General features: G+C 33.1%; 1 protein-coding gene across 1 annotated transcript in view; it reads left to right on the top strand.

The window, feature by feature from the left end:
• Window positions 1-14,902, top strand: part of LOC114324557 (uncharacterized) — a 57,476-nt gene extending 42,574 nt beyond the window's left edge. The window contains exon 10 of the mRNA XM_028272417.2: window positions 1,068-14,902. Coding sequence (XP_028128218.1) covers window positions 1,068-1,206 — 139 coding nt within the window. The 3' untranslated portion in view covers window positions 1,207-14,902. The remainder of the gene's footprint in view (window positions 1-1,067) is intronic.
• The last annotated feature ends 2,728 nt before the right edge of the window (window positions 14,903-17,630 follow it).

Here is a 17,630-nt window from a genome sequence, read left to right as displayed (position 1 = left end):
TTGATGAAAAAGATCTGTTTTCAACAAGACCAAGTTTGCAAAATTCGATTTAGCAGAACCGGACTTACAGCTATTTTTTATGACAAGGTTCTCACTCATCCCCACCTTTTATTTGCAAAGGTAGACTTAAACTTGTGAAATCAAATATGCGCTGAATTTTATGAAGAATACGATAATGGGATTTCCAGTGCCTCTTCTTCAGGAAAATTTTGTAAAATTTAGATTTTTTAATTTTCGACATTCAATTACGCCCTCTAACGGTGGACCCACAATTATAAAAATAATTTCCAGGCTTTTCCCGAGGCAACTTTTGTTATAAATTTTTTTTCCCAAAGCTGTACTATAAACTGTTCCTGAGATATGGCCGAGAGCCATTCTTATTGGGACACCCGGTACACACACTATCCATTTAAGAGGTAATTAACCTTCCGATGACCAACCTTTTTTTGTTACACGGATGACCAACGGGGGTAAAAAATGACCCCAGGTCAAAAATGACCTGGAATGAATGTTTTCAGCATTTAAATCTTCATCTAACAATACATGCTCGTTTTCTGATACTATTTCATCTTGTTTATCATCATAAAAATCGCTAGCAGCAACAATTTCCTGTAACTCAGCCTCAGTAAGATATTTACGGGCCATATCTTATATGTACACAAAATACTAAGAAACTATAATAATATACGCCAGGAAATAATAATAATAATGACTGACTGTAGCAGACAGGAATGTCATGATTCGTACATAACAGGCACCACAGTCTAAAAATAGATTTTGATAATAGACGGTATTTTACTAAACATCAACTTCAGAATATATTTTTTATTCGTAAAATATAGGGATTTTTTTTTATTTTAAAATATGAGGATATCTAGAATGATATTAAGTCAAATGCAAAAGTAATAAGTTAAAATATGAAAATTATTAGTTATTAAAGAAAAACATACGCTGGGGTCCAAATTTACCCCCTTGGTCATCCGAAGGTTAAACGTTTCCAGACTTTTGGTCCACTCTATATGATGCAGTAAACATTCGAGTGTAAATGTGTTATTGTGTTATTGCAGGTTTTTGGGCCAAAATACTCTAAGCGCCTATCAGCGTGCCAAAGTAGCTGCACTAAGCATTGGAAACCACGTGACCACAATCAGCGCCAACGTAAATCCTACTCCCGAAGATGCGCAACAAGTGCAAGCCAGTCTATAGCTTTCAGAAGTGTTTTGAACACTTATATAGCAGAAGGCCGATGAAAAAGTTATGTAAAATTATAGTTCAGTTGTTTTATTTCGTAGATTTTGGTATTCTATATACATGATATTGTTGCCAAGTTTATAATATAGAATAGTTTATCGGGAAATATAAAAAATAAACAAAACGTTTAGTAGGAACAGTACTAGACACGTACTGATTAATGACTACTACAAAAATATATTTACCAGTGTTTTACCAGTTTATAAGTATTGATTGAAATACTTTTAGTCTTCTTAGTTTCGAAAAATGATAAGTAGATGACGCAGTTTTTAAAAATCTCAAAACTTGACTCCTTTTGATATTTGATAATTGTCATTCATAATGCTCTTTCCGAATATTCTTCCAAAGCCCTTTATCTTGTAGCATATCAGTTTTAGGCATTTTTGGGGATATTAGACAGTATAATAGGAAAACATGGATCTGTTTCTATATAACTGCTTATGTCCCGTTCTTATTTGGCTTGTTCTGTATAACAGATCTTATCTCAGATTAGTCATGTGGACGGGAAAAAACGTTTAAAAATCTTTTTCCTGTGTGACTTCGAAAGCAGAAACGTTAATATATTTATAGAAGTTTTTAATTTTATACCTGTGTTATGATTCCCATAAAATCGCTTAAAGCTGTTCCTGAGCTACAAATATACATCAGGGAAATAAATATTCATAGATATTTGCATCGTATGAATAAACCAGTCATCTATTGATATTTTTCAATCGTGAAAAGTATAGAAAAGTCAATTTTTAATTCTATTACTAACGCCTGAAGCTTAAAAGTGAGATATTGTCAAATATCTTTTATCTTTACTGATATGTAAAGGGTGCACAGGCTCAAAGAAATTAGTTTTTTTCCTTTTTTCTTCTCCTAATTATCATTTTAGCCAATAAATGCCGGTCCTAGATAATAAAAAAGAATTTATAAGTAAAATTGGATCTTATTTGATCCCATACTCTCTTTCTCAGCTTGATTTCAACGCTTTGTTTCTCGACTTTTGTGTTAGGTCTCAAAATATGCCCCCAGTTCTGCTCATCCGTTTCTCTCTCAAAATATAATATAGACCTGGAACATTCTGTTGGATTTATTGAGTGTGTTGCGTTTGTGCAACACCCGCATAAACAAAAATACGTCTCAAAATACGCCCCAAGTTCTTCTCTTTCGTTTATCTCTCAAAATATCTCTACCTGAAACATTCTTTTGGTATGAGTATGTTGCGTTTATGCAACACACTAATAAACAAAAACACAGAATTCTACCACTAAAAAATATAAAAGAGTCTGGATTCCGGTCCTAGCTAATAGACCAAGAAATTTTAGGTAACGTTGGATCTTATTGGTTCACATATTCTCCTTCTCGGGTTGATTCCAAGGTTTTATTTGTCAACTTTTGTATTCCACATTCCACCCTCTAAGTTCTTCTCTTTCGTTTCTCTCTCTAAATATCTCTACATACAACATTCTTTTGGAGTTTATGAGTATGTTGCGTTTGTGCAACATAAACAAAAACAAAAAAATTGCCCTTAGAAAAGGTAAAAGGGAAAGGCATTCCGGTCCTAGCTAATAGACCAAGAATTTTTAGGTAAAATTGGATTTTATTCGTCCACATAAACTTCTTCTGGGGTTGATATTAGTGCTTTATTTGTCAACTTTTTGGTTGGGTCAAATACGTCCCAAGTATTTCCAAATTTCCTTATCTGGAGCATTCTTGTGAGGTCTGTAAACAGTTGCCGAGGGTTAGATCTGAATAATGCTGTGGATGCGAAATAAATCTGTAGGTTAAAGAAGTGGTGGATACGTATTTCATCCATTGTTACATTTCGATGCAGAAACTGAACGATTTTTGTATTAAAAAAGACATTTTCGTGCCCTCTATGAGGTAGAAAAGGAAAAAAGGGAATGGGAGGACAGAATATTTTTCCAATATGAACACCCTTAATTTTTCTATGCAATTTTTGTTCGTAATTATTTGTAGCTACGAACAGTTTACTTATTTCTGTCAAAGCAATTTTTATTCTTATTTTCTTTGCTAGTAGGCTTCGTGAAGACAAGTACACGCTGTATATTTCCCGGACCATATACCGTTCCATGATAGACCTATCCAAAAATATTTACGGCTTCAATTTATTCAAAAAATAAGCTTTTTAGTAAGGATTTTTCGTGCTTCGAATTTCTTGCTATATTTTACATACACTTTTATAGCTGCCAGCTAGACTAGTGGCTCATGAAACATTTGAAAGAAATTTGTGATAATATTAATTGTATTATAATGTATATTTTTATTTTAATCATAGAGTTAATATATTCAGTTCTAGGTTTTAGTTGATAAGTTGTGAACGTTAAACATTATTTGTAGAAGTAAACATACGTGTACCTGTTTTGAGTAAAGTTTTATTTCATCGAGATGAATGCTTGTCAGTTACCAAAGGGATGAGGAACATTCTGGTGGACCTCTATCATCAAGACTATCCAACAAGTAGTCGAATTCTTTGTGAAAAAGATATAGGCGGATGCTTTTGTCCAAAAAGGTCAATTGTATAGTCACAGCTAAAACATTTTTTAAACGATAGATTTTGATGCCGATATGATACAGTATGTCTGCGTAACTTAAAACCATATGGGAAACTTTTTTAATATCAATTTTACGAAAAAAAGTTATTCTTCATAAAGTGCTCTGCATAGTCTAAAACCTAAGATGCAATCATCAGATATCAAATTTTATCAATCATATACGAGGTATGTCCAAAAATATGAATTTTGCTGAAGAGTAAAGTGCCTTTATATTTCATATCAAAAATTGTTATTAAGAAAAGTTGTTTGTAATTAAAAATTATTTTATAATATGTATTTACACTCTTCTAATTGAAAAAAAAATTGAAAATTTTCCTCAAATTACGGATACCCAACATCATTTTTATTTAAGATAACACCGTTATTATTAATTTTGCGAAAAAAAGTTATTCTTTATAAAAATGTCTGAATAGTCAAAAAACTAAGATGCAATCATAAGATATCATTTTTTTTTCAATTTTATACGAGGCATGTCAAAAAATATGAATTTCGCTCAATAGTAAAATACCTTTTAGGTCTGGATCCCGCGTATGAAAAAAAAAGTTGATTAATAGCAAGCTGAAAATTTGTTAATAGCTTAAGGGTGTCTAGTCGGACAAACTTTGATATATGGGAACACTGGAACAGGGAAAGTTTTAATTGTGGAACAGGTTAAAAATTTGGAACGGTCAAACCACGAAAACGGCACATGTATTTTGTCCGACAGAACAGACTTAAACTCTCCGAACAGAGATTAAACTCTCATGCAAAAATCAGACTGCTATTTATCACCAAATGGGCGTTTTAATGAGTCTAACATGTAGAATATGTCAAATGACAGGTGATAAATAGCAGTCTGATTTTTGCATGAGAGTTTAATGTCTGTTCGGAGAGTTTAAGTCTGTTCTGTCGGACAAAATAAATGTGCCGTTTTCGTGGTCTGACCGTTCCAAATTTTTAACCTGTTCCACAATTAAAACTGCCCCTGTTCCAGTGTTCCCATATATCAAAGTTTATCCGACTAGACACCCTTAAACTATTAACAAATTTTCAGCTTGCTATTAATCAACTTTTTTTTCATACGCGGGATCCAGACCTATTTATAGTTCACAATATTTCAACTAGAAGGATGCAATTTCATACTGAAACATAGTTTTTAATTCTGAACAACTTTTTATAATAACATTTCAATATTGTGAAAATTAAAGGTACTTTACAGCGAAATTCATATTTTTTGACATACCTCGTATAAAATTGACAAAATTTAATATCTTATAATTTTATCTTAGTTGTTAGACTATGCAGAACGTTTTGTAAAGAATATTTTTTTTTTCGTAAAATTAATAATAACGAAGCTATCATAAATAAAAATGATGTTGGGTGTCCGTGATTTGAGAAAAAAAATTTCAAAAAAAAATTTTTCAATTAGAAGAGTAAATGCAGATTATAACATAATTTTTAATTATAAACAATTTTTCTCAATGACAATTTTCGATGTTGTGAAATATAAAGGCACTTTACTCTTGAGCGAAATTCATATTTTTTGACATACCTCGTTTAGCGCCGGACTCCACTTGCGATTTTCTAGTCGCGTGATTGTTTTGTCGCGAAGATTGAATACATTGTTTCAAATACAAGTCAATCCCCGATTATTTAGTCGCAAATGGATTGACTTGTATTTGAAACAATGTGTTCAATCTTCGTGACAAAACAATCGCGCGACTACAAATCGCAAGTGGAGTCCGGCGCATACTGTTGATAAAATTTGATATCTGATGATTGCGTCTTTGGTTTTAGACTATGTAGAGCACTTTATAAAGAATAGCTTTTTTTCGTAAAATTGATATTAAAAAAGTTTCCCATATACGCAGACACACTGTATATGTTTAAAAGGTTACAACATATTTTCTCTATATTAATTTTCAATATGATCAAAAATAGAGATATTCTTGAGCAAGGAGAACATTTTTTACACACTTCCTATACAACTGATAAAATTTTATATCTGATGTAATCTATATAAAAATCTATTTAGTAATATAAACATTAACATGATTAATTATACAGGGTGTACAAAAAAATTAATTAAATTAATTGTTTAATTAATACAGTGGAACCTCGATAACTCGGATTAATCGGGACCACGACCGATCCGGGTTATCGAAAATCCGAGATAGCCGGAGAATATGGTAAAAATTAATAAAATACGGTATACTTACAGATAAACTCCGTTAGAATTGAAATAACATGAAATATTTTTATAAATATGCACAGTACATATTACCTACTCATTACAATTCTAAAAAAAACACCAAACCCAAACAATACAAGACACACAATACTAAAGACCATTGTTTATAAAAGAATTTTTTAAATAGTCTTTCCTAAACAATGCTGACAGTTTGAAATAAAAAGGAATAGATACTACAGACAGCTGGCTGTTGTTTCTGAGGCGTGTACTATGAGTAATTTTTAATCTCGTGTTCAAATTACACACATAAGTACATGACACAGAGAGTCTAGACACATTATCTCTCAAATATTATATTACATACACTTTTATTGTTGAAAGGATTGTCTGATAATTAACTATTTTGATTGGAAATAAGCCACAATTAAATTGAAAAATACAAAATATTGAAAATCAAAATGTTTATCTGATGAAAATCGGTCCGGGTTAGCCGGACTTCCGGGTTATCGGGGGCCGACTTATCGGGGTTCCACTGTAATTAAAAAAAAAATTTGGACACCCTGTATAAATAATGATCTTAATGTTTACAGTACTGTATAGAGTACTGTAAGTCGATTACGTCATCACGCCCAAATGGATGACGTCACTAGTACGATATATATGTCAAAAAATCATAATTTAAAAATCGAATTACTTTTGTATTTTACATTTCTTTCTAATTCTGTAAATAAAGCAGTTTACAAGGGGGTCAAAATATAATGAATAACCCTGTACATTCATTGGGGCCGACCGACCGGCTCTGTCCCGTCATACAGCTGACCGACTATAATAAATTTTATTTATATTCAATTTAGAATGTGTGTACTGATTTTTAGCCTTAGTAAATGGATTTAATTACCTTCGTAGGAAAGCAACTTTGATACCCTCTCAGTAACCCCTGTTCTACGTTTCGCTTGACCGACCGCAGTATGTTTCTCTACACAATCACAGTAATCAACTGTGAAAAATTTAGCTTTAGTAAATTCAAAGAGATTTTTCAGCGCTGCCTCTCCGTCTATAAAGAATGGCTTCTACCAACATTCGTGACTATACCGAAAAAGAGAAACGCCAGACAATGTTGCGAACACCGTACCATCAGTCTAATGTACCACACACTAAAAGTATTTCTAAAGATTATTCATCGTAGAATATATAAAAATTTAGAACAAGACATTGGACAAACTCAGTTCGGATTTAGAAATGTTCGAGAACCAGAGAGGCATTATTTGCAGTAAATGTGCTAATACAGATATGTTTAGATGTAAACCAGGACATCTATGTCTGCTTCCTAGCTTATAAAAAGGCATTCGATAGGGTGAAACATAATCCGCTAATAAAACTACTGTGAACAAAGAATATCGACACACGGGATATAAGAATAATAAATAATCTGTATTATGAACAAGAAGTTGTCATAAGAATAAATAATTTAAAAACTAATAAAATCAAAAGAGGTGTTAGACACGGATGTGTCTTGTCGTCATCACTGTTTAATGCATGCTCGGAGGAAATATTCAAAAAAGCATTAGAAGATGAAGTAGCAGGCATAAAAATAAATGGCCTACCCATATGTGAGATTAGATATGCTGATGATACAATACTAATAGCAGAAAATATTACAGATCTACAAAGAATTGTAGATAAGATGGTTGTAACGAGTGAATAATTTGGTCTGTCACTAAACATAAAAAAACAAAATTCATGGTTATATCAAAGAAAAATATTAGAAACATCAATCTACACGTAAAGAATAAGACGATAGAACGAGTTCAGAATTATAACTATTTAGGGACAAACATTAATGAAACAAACGATTATACCAAAGAAATCAGAGTTAGAATAGAAAAGGCTAGAAGTGCCTTCAATCTATGAAACAAATATTATGTAGTAGAGACCTCAGTCTAAATCTTAGAAAACGAGTACTAAAGTGTTATGTATTTTCTGTTCTTTTGTATGGTGTGGCGATATGGACTCTTAATAAACAATGTCTCAATAGATTGGAAGCATTTGAAATGTGGACATATCGAAGAATGCTGAGAATCTCCTGGACAGACAGAATAACCAATGAAGAAGTACTAAGAAGAATAGGGAACAGCAGGGAGATAGTGGATTCCACCAAAATAAGAAAACTACAATATTTGGGTCATATAACACGTGGTGACAGATATGAACTCCTAAAATTAATAATGAGGGAAAGATTCTAGGAAGGCGCAGCATAGGTAGAAGCAAAATGTCCAGATTTAGAAATCTCAGAGAATGGTTTAGATATAGCTCAACTGAACTCTTTCGGGTTGTAGTGTCAAAAGTTAGAATAGCAATGATGATTGCCAACCTTCGTCTCGGAGATGGCACGTAAAGAAGAAATGAGTACATTCAACAACATGGGCAAACTCTTTAAAAGCCACAACCTTAATCTGGAGATAAAAGTAAGGCTCCTACGATGTTATATCTTCTCAATATTATACTACGGAGTTGAATCCTGGACACTCATTAAAGCGATGCAGAAAAAACTTGAATATTCGAGATGTAGCTATACAGGCGAATCCTAAGGATATCATGGACGGACAAGATAACCAACGAGACCGTACTACGAAGAATGGGGAAAGAATGAGAGGTGATGTATACGATTAAAAGGAGAAAGTTAGAATATCTCGGACACATAATGAGAAACGGCACTAAATACAGATTACTGAAGGTAACCCTTCAAGGCAAAGTATTCGGAAAACGAGGAATTGGGAGAAGAAAAATATCATGGTTAAAGAACCTGAGGAAATGGTTCTCCACAACAAAAACTAATATATGTAAAGCATCATTTAATAAAATAATTATAGCCAGAATGATAGGCCAAAATTCGAAACGAATAGGCATCAAATGAAGAAGTTATTCCCCCAGTGCGACAGAGAAAATTGTTTGTATTTAGGGTAGGCATCTCTTTCTAATCGACGAGATTTATCCAATGACGTTGGCTTTATCGACCACGTGACTTTCCCACTACCGCCGATTTAATAAACCTCGCCGATTAGAGATGCCTACCCTAAATACAAACACTGTTCTCTGTCACACTGGGGGAACAATTTTAGATTACAGCGCGCAGTCTAGGTAGTATATTATGTCTATGCGTGTAACTGACAGGTATCATAACCTAAAAACATTTCCAATTTGAAATCGCACAAAAATTATAATTTTTCGTCACTTGTACGCAGGGTTGGAAGTCAAAGACATGCACATACCACATATACATCAGTAATGCTGAGAAATATTTCAATTTTTATCTCTCGTACAGACTATAATCGAGTACAGACTAATGGCGAGTTTTAAGTCACTTTTCACACACTTTTGAGGGCCAATGAGTGGAGGGAAAGACATTCAAAACTTAACGTTATTAAAGTCAGTACGGATTCCTACACATTTCTTCGGATCCAAGTGCAGTTCTTTCAATAAGTTTAATACTATTTTTTCCAATGCTTCTCCTGGCAAGCCTTCTTTTTCCCCTCTTCCTTGATTTTCACTAATTATCTCATAAGCGTCAATGAACCTGACAAAGTCTTCACGAATGTTGTTATTGTGTATTTAGGTATCTCAAATTTAGAGAAAGCTGTTCCATGTGGGATACGTCGTTGGTCGTTTCGTCAAATATGACAGAGTAATAATTTGCACTCTGATTCATAATTTGTTCAATTATTTCTCCACATGTTATCAATTTATTTTGAATGGTGCTACTAATGTATGTTGCTCAGGAAGATGCTGTGGATAGGTGTTGTTTAAGAGTCTTATCTCCTGATGCGACTTTAAACCTTAATAATTCCCCTCATTGGTGGGTCCAGCATCTTCGTCCAGAAGCAGAAGGCCATTATCACGATGGCCTTTTAGAGGAATATTTTGTCGACCTAAAAACCCTATAGACTTTACTTTTGGTCATAGTCTTTCTCAATTTTCTTGTATCTCTTTAGATCTCTGAGAGTCTATCTGGTTAATGACTGACTTTTGCGGGTTGCGATAACTGTAGAAAATCCAGCCCAATCTGAACGAATTTCTTGTGGTATGATGTTTTTTCATGAGTTTGTATGCCTCCGTCTTTGTCCATGAGTTTAGCGAAAGATGATAAAGGTTTAGTGACAAGCTTTTGGGCTGTCATCCCTTTATTGTGACCATATTTTTCATTAGAAAAATAAAACGCCATACTTACAAAACAATATCTTTTGAATATGCGAAAGTACCAACCAACTCCTTTGTTCTAAGCGCTGGTGACCCAAGTAACGCTCCATTTCTTTTTAATTCTGTATGTGTACAGAATGTGGAAATTTACACGATTTTAATGGCTGCCAAGATCGTTCTAACAATCGGCACTCTGTAAAATTATCAACATTTTGATTTACAAAACATCCTATGTCATTCTTGAAGCTACCTTTACTGCTTTTGTTCAATTCTAGTCAAGAAGACATATTTATCCTCATATATATGTGTTTGAAACTAAAAACATTTGAACTGCAAATATTTAAATTTATATATTTTTTTTTAATTCTCGGAGGGGGCATGGCCCCCTCCCTGGATCCGCCCTTGTGTTGCCGGCTTAAAATTTGCTGTCATCTCCGTTTAATTCCATGTTATGAACTGCCATATATTCACTTCTTTGACTTCCAACAGTGTATTATTATTATTTGCGAAGTCTTTTAGATCATTAACCTTGATACATTCGTACCTCTTACAAAATTTATTATTATTGAAATCTTTTTTTTGTGTTTCTCATAAGGTATTTGTTTTTGTTAACTAGAATTTTTTACTTTTTTGTTATTCTTAATTCTTATTGTTAGATGCTAATGTAAATAAAAAGCTTTAGAAAGTATATTTAATTATTAATTCTGCATTTATTGTGCGCATGCGTATTCTTTACACGTCATATTTGTCTTGATAGAATTTTATAGGTTTTGTTTAAGGGGATAGGCGCAAAATTTCGGCTCCAATGCTATTTAAATTCATTCATTTTTCTCGACTCCTGAGAAAACTAATAAGTATTTTTGAAAAATTTTAACGCAAAATGAAAGATTACGTTATTACCGAGGGTAGAAAGTCCCTCAAAACTTCTATAATGTCTATTTTAATAAGTTACAGGGGTGAAAAAGAAAAGAAAATTTAGTGTGATTTTTAATTTTAAATATCTCATTCAAAAGAAACTTTTTGTTTGCTCTAAGGGACTTTCTACCCTCGGTAATAATGTAGTCTTTCATTCTGCGTTTAAATTTTTCAAAAATATTTATTAGTTTTTTCAGGATTTGAAAAAATGAACAAAATATTGGTCATACAATGCACTCAGTCGAACAGAACGTGGTGACAAGACAGTGACAAATAAGGCTACTAAATATTTGACATGACTTCAGGAATATTTTGAGTTGTTTATTAAATAATATTGATAGTGTATTTGATAAATAATTGATTTAAGACGTGAACAGAGAATACACCAGGATATATTCTGTGATTCAAGTATTTTGTTGTTAAAGATGTTCTCAAAATTTATCTAAGTGTTCCATAGTATCAATATATTATTAAAAAATAACTTTTTCTCTTTTGTCGAGTATTAGTTTTTGTTGTATAGTATATAATTTATTGTAATCACTGAATACATAGTTAGTGAAAAAATAATCATATTAATTATCTGAATTAATAATTTAAGTGTTAAACAAGTAACGGTTATCCAAGAACATTCAAAAGCCATCTCTAAGTTAATGATGACAATGTTATTCTCAACTAGTCTAGTCTCCATATCAGTGAGAATTTTACTATACGTAATTTCCCATGTAAAGAAAGAAAAAGTAGAGATAGCCGTAAAATATTTGCGCCTACGCTCGTAATGACAGCGTACAGCACAAAAACAATGAATGGGTAATATATAGCAATGGGGCAATGAGAGGTAATAGAAGAGGAAACAAATAAAAATAACATAAAGAAACTAATGTATGTAATGTCCTTGTGTAAAGGTACCATTTTAGGTAGAGCACCGACTCTAATTTTCCTCATAATATGAAAACAATTATGTTTGCCGTACACTTCCTTTGGATATACACCTTACAGAATTTGCAAATACCAAAATCTACAAATATTTGAAAATATTTGGTTTTTTGATTTTATTAGACAAAAAATAACAAAGATCTCATTGAATTCTGTTTTTTATTACTGAGTTACTCCAAATGTAGACAACTTGCAGTTCCTGGTGGTAGTGTTGTCCGATAAATGATCAAGTGAAACAGAAGTGATGAAAAACGGCCATTTTAAATCTAATCGTGTATACTTTAAATGCAAAATAAATTTACCAAACTTATTTTTCTCCTGGTCCTCTTAACTTTTCAAAGTCAGGGTTAACCTCCATTAAAATTTCAGCCATGCATTTCTTATCCAGAGTTATCCCACAATGCCTGTCTTTTGTACCAGCGCCATCTAATATTTTTTCCATTATGTAGGTACGTGCCACTGGATTCACTAGTACTATAAGTTGACAGAGGTTTAAAAAATCAGAGACCATACTTACAAAAAATAGCATGTCTGAGCTACCAAAATGTTTTGGGTAAAAACCCTTTAAATGTGAAGAATTATGTTGTGTTATATACATGATTTAGTAGGGCTTTTCATTCACAGTCACTTTTTCGAGCATCTGTCATATCTCGTATAATCCGTGTATATTAATATTATACACAGATTATACAACATATGACAGAAGCTCGAAACAAATGACAATCGATGAAAAACCCTATTAAAAGTTAGGGAGAAATAAAACATGACACTTGACTCCTGCGCACACAGGGTCGGCTTTGCTTAATTTTACAAACACAAAATTAAATGCATCTTGTAGGTACGGTAAGTGCATAATACTTTGACTTTGATACTAAAATCACTTTACCTATTTTACATCACCTGTATAATGTCTTTAAACCTTTGTTTATCTTTTGTAAGTTGTACTTTAGTAAGAATTTTCTAAAAGACTTCATGATTTTTCACTTTATCGTATTGTAGGTTAGGACATATAATACAGTCATTCGTAATAGATATAAAATCATTGTTTAGATATAAAAATCCTTAGATATATCATTAAAACAGTGCAGAAATTTGTTGTAAAGGTGCTAATTCTAGTATAGTGTAAACCCTTTGACGTAAGGAGTGTTCGTTCTGAAGTAAATTTCCAACATGCGATTTTTATTGTAGTTAATAAGTAATTGGTAAACAGAAAGCATTGTAGATCAAATGTAGACTATTTTTCTAATCATTGTATTTGGCAATAATTGTTTTTTTACTTATAATGGATCAAAATAACTATAAATATGTCAATCACCCGGTTAACCCATGAAGAACAGAATTGTTGATGGCCAAAGAGCTCTAATAACATAAAATATGCAAAGAAAAACTGCTAAAAATAATTTTAAGATTTTACCCTCACAAATAAGTCAAAAAATACATGTTGCCATATGGTAACAGCAATCCTTGTCAGATATGTCCTCCATTGTAAATTTAAACATACAGGTATTTTAAAATATGCCAAAGGAAGAAGAATTAACACACTATATAACTAAAGAGGTCAAAGTAAATATTGAAGATATTGTACGTTATAGCCTTTGCCTACTTCAGTATGCAGTCAATTGTTCGGAAAGTCGATATACAGATCTACCCTGCGTGTTTCTTCTTTTCGTCTACACTAGTTGTCAGAAAGTGACAACTACTAAAAGAACGGCTAGAGACACTTGTAGACGGATGTGTTTCACGTTTTGGAAGATTTTTTTAAACATGCCTTAATACTCTTTCATTTTTTTCTTTGGAAGGTGATGAAATATGGAAAAATCTAGTAGAAACTTCCAAAAACATTTGAAAGCCGGGTTTTTTTCGTATAAGACGAGGTTGCGTATTTTTTAAGAAGCCTTACTACTTAAGTGAAGGAATAAATATTTAATAAAAGATCTGTTACAGACAGTAATGATCAAACAACAGAAATAATAATTCTCTGCAACAAAGACATTAGATTAGAACTGAGAGTAAAATTATTTAAAAATAAGACACTAATATTATGAAGTTTATTTTGTATAACACACAAAATATACCATAATATACAGTTTTGAAGTTTTTTTTCAACCCCCCTCTGTGGCTCAGTGGTAAGAGCGCCCACCTTTGGATCGAAAGGTCCGAATGGTCGTGAGTTCGAATCACACCAGGGTCAGAAATTTTTCGTTTATTATAAATTAATAATTGAAGGTAGTTTCTGTCCTTGTGGGATCGGTACTCACATGAGGGACCGCAGACGTTCGGATACAATTAGCGTCTCTTTGCAAAGACAATGACGTCGACTTTACAAAGTAACAAGGCACTTACTCAACACACACACACACTACACATGACACTAGATACCTAACTGCAAAAATTCACTGTATTGCCTACCATGCCAATGGCCATTAGTTGTCGAGACATTAGCTAAATAAAAAAAAAGTTTTTCAAAAAAATACTAGCGCCATCTGTTATTGGAGTAAAACTTTTGTATTCAGAAGCAGTTTCTGTCTAACTCAACATTGTTGCCATAATGCAACGCGAGTCCTTCATGGGTTAAATTAAGGATATTGGGTAGATTAGTAGAAATCTTTTCGTCCTCGGTATTATTGTTTTGAAAATTAAGTGCAATACGTGAAAAACTGTTTTGTTGAAAACATTTAAAAATTTTTATACTTTTCATTTAATGATATTAGTTTTAATCATTACTTTACATGTATTGTTTGTCTAAGTTGTGTGGTATTCTCCATTAAATGGTCACTACTTGACTTCGATGTCGTCTTAATATTAACCTTTATGTTACTGTAAATATATGGATGTTCTATTCAGTAGTTGTGAATATAATATACTGGATGTTCATGGATTTTTATTTTTCATTTAACACATTTTAGGTTGAATAAGGTAAAGGCAGGGCCGTAAATACGATGTTGGGGGCCCCAGGGCAAACGTGATCTGGGGGCCCCCCACCGGGAGGTCTCGGGGCTACCCCCAGCGGAAGTGGGGTAAACCCCCCATCTCTCATCTGGAAAACGTTTTACGAAGTTGATTGCTTTTTTTTTGAAGGTCTTGTTCGTTTGTATTCAACATAAAATCAGGTTGAACAATTCGGTACGTATTTAACACTGCTTTCATTCCTTGAAAGCGACTGTCTGCTGATGGCATAATGTGTCGATCATTGAATAAAGCACGGTTACTCTAAAGCATGACTTAGGATCTTGAAGTGTTTCATCTTCGCACAGTTCATCGAAATGTTTTTACGTCTTCTGCATTATTTTTGGAGGGAACCCTACTGGGATTCCCCAACGTTGACACGTATTTGAAGCCTCTTGAAAGAAGGCTTCAAATTATCCTCTCATTTTAGTTAGTTTTTAAGAGGCTCTCTTCAAGTAAACTGTAAGCTGTTAAAAGGTCCAAAGATTTTGATTGCAGTGCTTTCGAGACTATGTTGAGGATTTCAAGGATTTTATTTTGCACAACAAGTAGCAAAACAAATTTGAATAATTCTAGTTTCTTCTTTCAGTTATGTTGATTCGTCTCTTTATTTGTTTTGTAACTTGTCAGAACTAGACTTTAAAGGCACTTCAAAACATCGCAATATCTGTATTTCAATGTATTGACTGCATCAAATCTTCCAGTCCAGCGTGTTGGACTGAGATTGAGAGGTTTTAGAGTCACTTTCGAGGAACATCTTTCAGATTGGTATGAAGACTTCAGTGCCTCCCAACGAACGATACTTTTCGTTGGGAGTTGGAAAAATATGAAGGTTTATTTAGAGAAAATGCAAGAAGAGGTAAACCACATTGCTGAGAAGATACATAAAATTGCAAAGGTGGAAGAAAAATTCGAGAATGCGTTAAAATTCGATATGGAAAAAGTTGAAGAAAAATTGAAGGAGATAGGAAAATGTCAAAAAGGAGGAGACCGTCGGGAAGTAATTGTATACAGCTATAATGAGAGCAGAATCCAATTTGACGGGGATATTAGAAAACGACATCCGGTACCTTTCATTAAAATCTTAAAAAAACAAATTCTAACATATGCAGAACTTCGAAGACTGCAGGTGACTTCATGGAGTGATTTTGAGACAAAATTTTTTATAATGGTGCAGATGAAACAGGTTAAAATCGGTAATTGAAGTTTTTAGCATTAAGATGCGGTGTACTTATTACAATCGGACAACTCGAAGTAGAACTTGACTGAAAGTACTTTAAAAAGTTTATTCGATCTCATTACAATCTATGCACGGCCAACCAAACGGGGGCCCCGGAGCACTGCCCCAATGGTAGTTACGGCCCTGGGTAAATGTGGAATCGTCGCAGGTAGGGACACGGACACATGTAATGTAAAATGGGATAAAATGTGGCATATACTTAGAGAAATGCTTACGCCAGAACATGTATAATAATCTATTAATTACAAGAACTGTATGTTAATAATATCGATAGTGTAAGAGTTAATAACGTGGTTTTGAAAAAGTTCAAATTTAAATCTGGAGTTTGACAGAGATGCGTAATGTCTCCCATTATATTCAATGTTACAATATATATGTTACAGTTCAAGTTGACTATCCTTTGATGACTTGGTCTTGGTTCTTGGTCTAACTTAATACAAGCGGTCTGATTGTAGTAAATATTTTTGAGCAATCTAATGTAGTATGTGTCCAGACCAACTAAGTCCAAGCATTGAAATATTAATGTATGTGATTCTCTATCACAGGCGTTTTCGAAATCTATAACGCATACGTAAATATTTTTCCTAAACTCAATGCTCCTTTGTAAGAGTATTCGCATGCAAAAGAGAGCTTCCCGAGTACCCATACTGACCGTTTCGGAAACCAAAATCGTAAAATCGTCCTCCAGGACAAAAATCAAAAACCTACGATATACTGATGATGCACTTCAATTGGCGTTTTCAGCAGAAGAACTGGAACAAATTACGAATAATCATGATCATCGACAGAAGCCGAAACCGCGAAACAGAGATAAGAAACATGAGATATGGTAAAAAAATAAATATACAAGAGACCAAAGTCATGACCATCGACAGAAACGGAAACAACGAAACAGAGATAAGAAACACGAGGGGAGAGGTCGTTGTAAAGCCTGGGATAGGTAGAGGAAAGTCGTTATGGAATACCATTTTTTCGGCTGCAATGCTATTCAAGTGGGGATTTATTTTTTTCGAATCCTGAGAAAACTAATAAGTATTTTTGAAAAATTTAAACGCAGAACGCAAGATTACGTTATTAGCGAGGGCCGGAAGTCCCTTAGAACTTCTATAATGTTTAATTTAATAAGTTACAGGGGTGAAAAGCTAAAAGAAAATTTAGTGTGATTTTTAATTTCAAATATCTCATTCAAAATAAACTTTTTATTTATTCTAAGGGACTTTCGGCCCTCGGTAATAATTTAATCTTTCATTCAGCGTTTAAATTTTTCAAAAATATTTATTGGTTTTTTCAGGATTCGAAAAAAATGAACAAAATGTCCTTGGTAAAATTTTCCAAATCTATCTTTGTCTTACAGCGCCCTCAGTCGAATAGAATATTGTCAGCATATTGTCAGTCAGACGGTGACAATCAGTGACAATTT

Source organism: Diabrotica virgifera, chromosome 8, assembly GCF_917563875.1.
Source record: "Diabrotica virgifera virgifera chromosome 8, PGI_DIABVI_V3a".
In the NCBI taxonomy this organism is placed as follows: Eukaryota; Metazoa; Arthropoda; class Insecta; order Coleoptera; family Chrysomelidae; genus Diabrotica; species Diabrotica virgifera.
This window is presented reverse-complemented; position numbering and strand designations above follow the sequence as displayed.